The sequence below is a fragment of the Sinocyclocheilus rhinocerous genome, unplaced genomic scaffold (assembly GCF_001515625.1).
Source record: "Sinocyclocheilus rhinocerous isolate Xijiao unplaced genomic scaffold, SAMN03320098_v1.1 scaffold562, whole genome shotgun sequence".
Classification (NCBI taxonomy): Eukaryota; Metazoa; Chordata; class Actinopteri; order Cypriniformes; family Cyprinidae; genus Sinocyclocheilus; species Sinocyclocheilus rhinocerous.
Window position 1 is genome coordinate 1,426,465 of NW_015641608.1, and position 4,426 is coordinate 1,430,890.

Below are 4,426 nucleotides of genomic sequence, written 5' to 3' on the forward strand. Positions count from 1 at the left end.
GCAGTATGAATGTGGCCAAGGGTGCATATAACTAGGGCAATATTGTCTGATAAAGATTTATCAGAACAGGCGGTGAATGTTGGACAGAGGTGAGCACACTGACACGAGTATGTCTTAAAACAGGAATTCGGCACTCTTCAAAAACACTTTTTTTCGAAGTTGTAAATAAAACAAAGATTATTGGAGTATGTTTTTCAAGAAAATATTTCTACTTAAAAATGTAATGTTTAATTTAATGCTAATTGTTTCTTTGTAATTATTTGTGAAATTTACTAGCAATTTCTGTGTGAAAAATTGTTTCAAAGTAAATCCTACACCATTTTTTTTGTATGTCTTTTAAGCATGATGTAGTATGTCTTATCAGTATAACTTGGAAGTGACTGCTACAAAGAACAGAAGTGGGTGAAGGGTTCAAATCATTTTGTCTACATATTTTTCAAAACTATTCATATCTTATGAACACAATTCTAGCTAAAACACTAAATCCAGCGACTGTCATATACTGTACATTCAAATAGCACAGTGTTCACGTGTGTGTAATTTGCAAGGCAACCATGACGTTGGATTTGGGTTTAAACTACTGGACATCAAGGCACTTCCCCCAATGGGAGGTGCATTACACAATTGTTGAAGGAGAGGAGGAGCTCTATGGGGTCAAAAGGCAACAGCAAAAAGAGTGACTTTGTAGTAGTAGAAGAAGCATAGCAGACAAATAGAAAAGAGAGGAGCACATGAATGAAAAAGACATGAGTACAGAAGGAAATCAGAGTATGGGTGGAGAAGGAGTGGTGGACGCAAAACCTGGCCAGTCTGGGTGGAAGGTAAGAGAGTTTTGAGAAGTTTGTTTATCTTTCAGAAAGACTGCAGCTATAGGTATTCATGTAGCTGCTTATAATAATGAATAAAAAGATCTTTAACATTAATGTGGGCCTTCATGGAGAGCAGTATTCTTTGTCACATTTAGCATTTGTTTGTTCAGACTGTAAGGTCCACACACATGGCCCAAGGAAGGTATCCAGTGGTGGATGAAGGTCACTTGCGTGTTCGGTCTTTTCAGCGCGCAGAGTTATTCAATTTAGGTTTAACTGAAATCTGACTCCATTTTATTATCTCATCTGACTCCATTTTAGTATTATCTGTTTCTCAGGAGATCAAAGTATCTGAGTTTCCTGAGTTTCTTTTATCCTTACAAGACCAATGTTCATGTGGTTGATAGCATGTAGACTGATAGTAACCAGATGTTCACCTCACTTCCTGTGATATCAGCCCTGCATTTGCTGTATGGTCACTAAGTTTACACAGAGCCATAAAGCTGTAAACTAAATTTTGTAGATTTTGTGTGCTAATGTGGTCGAAAGTACAGAAGATCCTTTGAAACCAGCCACCAGGTTTCAAAGTACCACGTGATGATTGTTTAACATAGGGAAATAGCTTGACGAATGGGGCTTCCTGTAACCTGTATAAGCATCTCCATTAAGAAAGGATTTAATTTTCTCTGACCTTTTTGTTGTTACAGCAATTCCAGTGCCCCATAGCTGATCCACGCTTTCCTAGGGAAGATATAAAGCAGATATGGAAGGAGTGTCAGTACGAGAGCTTCTGGTATCGAGGTAAAGAAACAAAGACACATTTGTACTCATTTACTATCCTTAAACTGAAAGTTGACCCAAAAATCATTTACTCACCCTCATGTCATTCCAAACCTGTATGACTTGCTTTCTTCTACTAAACACTAAAGAAGATATTTTGAAGAATTTTGGTAGCCAAACTCTTTTGGTTGACTTTCATATAAGCATGCAGATTTCTTTTGTTCCACTGAATAAATATTTTTCATTTTTGGGTGAACTATCCCTTTAATAGAGATAGACCAGATATGATGTTTTTGCTCACCCTTACCAAAAAGAAGTATACTTAAAGTTTATTTTATTAAGTATACTTAAGTATAGTTCAAGTATGTTTTAAGTATACTTTATGTAGTAATTATACAAATATCAGTGCACTAGTAGTATACTTGTAAGTGTACTATTTCAATACTCCTTGGGACTAAATTGGCCCACTTTCTAGTATATAAAAGTATAATTTTAAGTATACTTTAAGTATAACAGTAGTAAACTTTGAGTACAAAACTAGATTACATATGTTTTTAGTTTGTACTGCAGCTATACTAAAAGTGAACTTATAGGTATACAGATAGTTTACTAATTAAATACTTGTAGCATTTTAGTACACTTTGAAGTATAGTCTCAGTAAACTACTAGTTTAGTAGTTTTATACTGCAAGTATACTCGTAAGTTTTCTTTAAGTGAACTTTACATCATACTTTAAGTATACTACTATGTCCCTATTTAGGTATTAATTTGTATATATTTGGTTATATGAATATCTGAACATACAAAACATCAAAAGAAAGAACAGGGTATCTGCTTGTAAACAAAAACATTTTATTCTAGCTCTATACATTCTTTTTTATAATGAATGCGTGTAAGTTTCATAAAAAATAACGAAATAAATAAACAACATTTTGAACAAAAAGCTGAAAAAAAGACTAAATTTTGATTCAGAGTGATAATCAAAACATAGATGGAGTCGTTCAACACCCCAAAGCTTGACAGTCATTACCTCTTCATGGGTCGACATTTTATTCCATAATGTTACACAGTTTTGATGCTGTTTTATGTCTGTCTGATCATGTTAGATGAAGCATCTGTTGTTTTGGTTTCTTCTTCGCTTGTGTTTTGGAAATTTTGTACAGAAGGTGTGTAATAGCGCCCCCTACCGTATAACAATGAAAACATGGATTCCCGAAGCACAAGTATAGCTCAAACATATTTAGACTTTTTCTTAGTATAAGTCAAGTATACTTAAATGTCATTTTAAGTATATTTCTGAGAAGTACATAAAGCACATTTCTGAGAAGTACATAAAAAGTAGACTGAAAGTATACTTTCCTATTTTTTAGTTTAAAAGAAGTATACTAATAGCACACTTGAATAAACTTCTTTCTTGTAAGGGCAGTTCAGTTGCATTTGTATTACAAAAAGTAAGTTTCACAAGAAAATACTATTTCAGTCTTTTTACTTCAAAATTTAATGTTTAATTAAGTGTATTATTTGCGGTTTCTTTGTAATTATTTGTATAGGAGATCATGAACCGCACTCACGAGAGTCTTCTTTTTACATTTTATTTTACATTCTTCATTGATGGGAAAAGACAATTCATTATTTGTAATTATTTGTGAAATACTAGCAATTTCTGAGTGAAACTTGTTTGTATATCAGTTTTGTTTTTTATTGTAGTGGTGTAGTAGATGGGTTGGGTTATACTTTAAAAATGTGTATTTTGGACAAAACATTGAGTGGTTCCCCTCTGAATCATCTTCACAGGTTGTTTGCTTTTGTAAAAAGGACTTGACAGGTGTGTACAAATTTTTTTTTTTTTAAGAACATTTGTCCAAAAAAGGGCTAATGGAGCAAAGCAGTGGTGCCTTTATTATCCAGTGCTTATGTTTTGACATGCATGGCTGGAATTTGGTTTTACCCTAGCACTGTTTGTGTTGGGGGAAACATGAGCCTCATGTTAAGTCTTCCAGCTGACTGTGATCTGTGATCCTGTTGTCCATTGTAACCAAATATTCAGAATTGGATGGTAAAATGTAAAATATCCATCATCAATGCACTTATACAAGCAACATTTTATCTGACCAGCCCCTCTGGTGTATAGCATGGATAATGTCTACCTCAGAATCATTTCTAGAGCCTCGTAAGTCATATTTGAAACACTGAAGTGTCCTCAGATTGCTTCTTGTCTTGCATCTCTGATTGAGAATTTACGTATTTACATTGAGTGTGACTTCTGGATCTGATTTTACCAAAGGAACCATTTGGTATTTAGATGTTGAATGTTTAGATGAATGAATGAATCTAGATTTGGAGTAATAATGTGTTGCTTTTTAACCTCTGACCTGTTCATGTCTCAACAGCTCTTCCACTGTCTGCCAGCAGCATGGCTGTGACTGGTGGCCTCATATATAGCGGTAAGATTCAGTCTACAAATAATGTAATCAAGATTCATTACACAAAGCTGTTGGGTTTGAGCCGTGATTTCAGGAGTAGTTTGGGCCGTTTTGTTTAAATGTTTAAATGAAACGAAATAATATATACAGTTAGGTCCATATATATTTGGACACAGGTAAATTTTTTTATTATTTTAGCTGCTGACCAAAACATATTCAAGTTATATAATGAATATGGGCTTAAAGTGCACACTCTGAGCTTTAATTTGAGGGTATTCTCATCAAAATGGGAGGAAAGGTTAGAGAATTACAGCTCTTTAATATGTACCTCCCCCCTTTTTCAAGGGACAGTTGACTCAAAAGCTGTTTCATGGACAGGCGTGGGCTATTCCTTCATTATTTCTACATCAATTA

General features: G+C 34.2%; 1 protein-coding gene across 1 annotated transcript in view; it reads left to right on the plus strand.

Moving 5' to 3' along the window:
- The first annotated feature begins 411 nt into the window (after nt 1–411).
- LOC107755230 (OCIA domain-containing protein 2-like) overlaps nt 412–4,426 on the plus strand; it is a 7,684-nt gene continuing 3,669 nt past the window's right edge. The window contains exons 1-3 of the mRNA XM_016571949.1: nt 412–821; nt 1,517–1,610; nt 3,980–4,033. Coding sequence (XP_016427435.1) covers nt 732–821; nt 1,517–1,610; nt 3,980–4,033 — 238 coding nt within the window. The 5' untranslated portion in view covers nt 412–731. The remainder of the gene's footprint in view (nt 822–1,516; nt 1,611–3,979; nt 4,034–4,426) is intronic.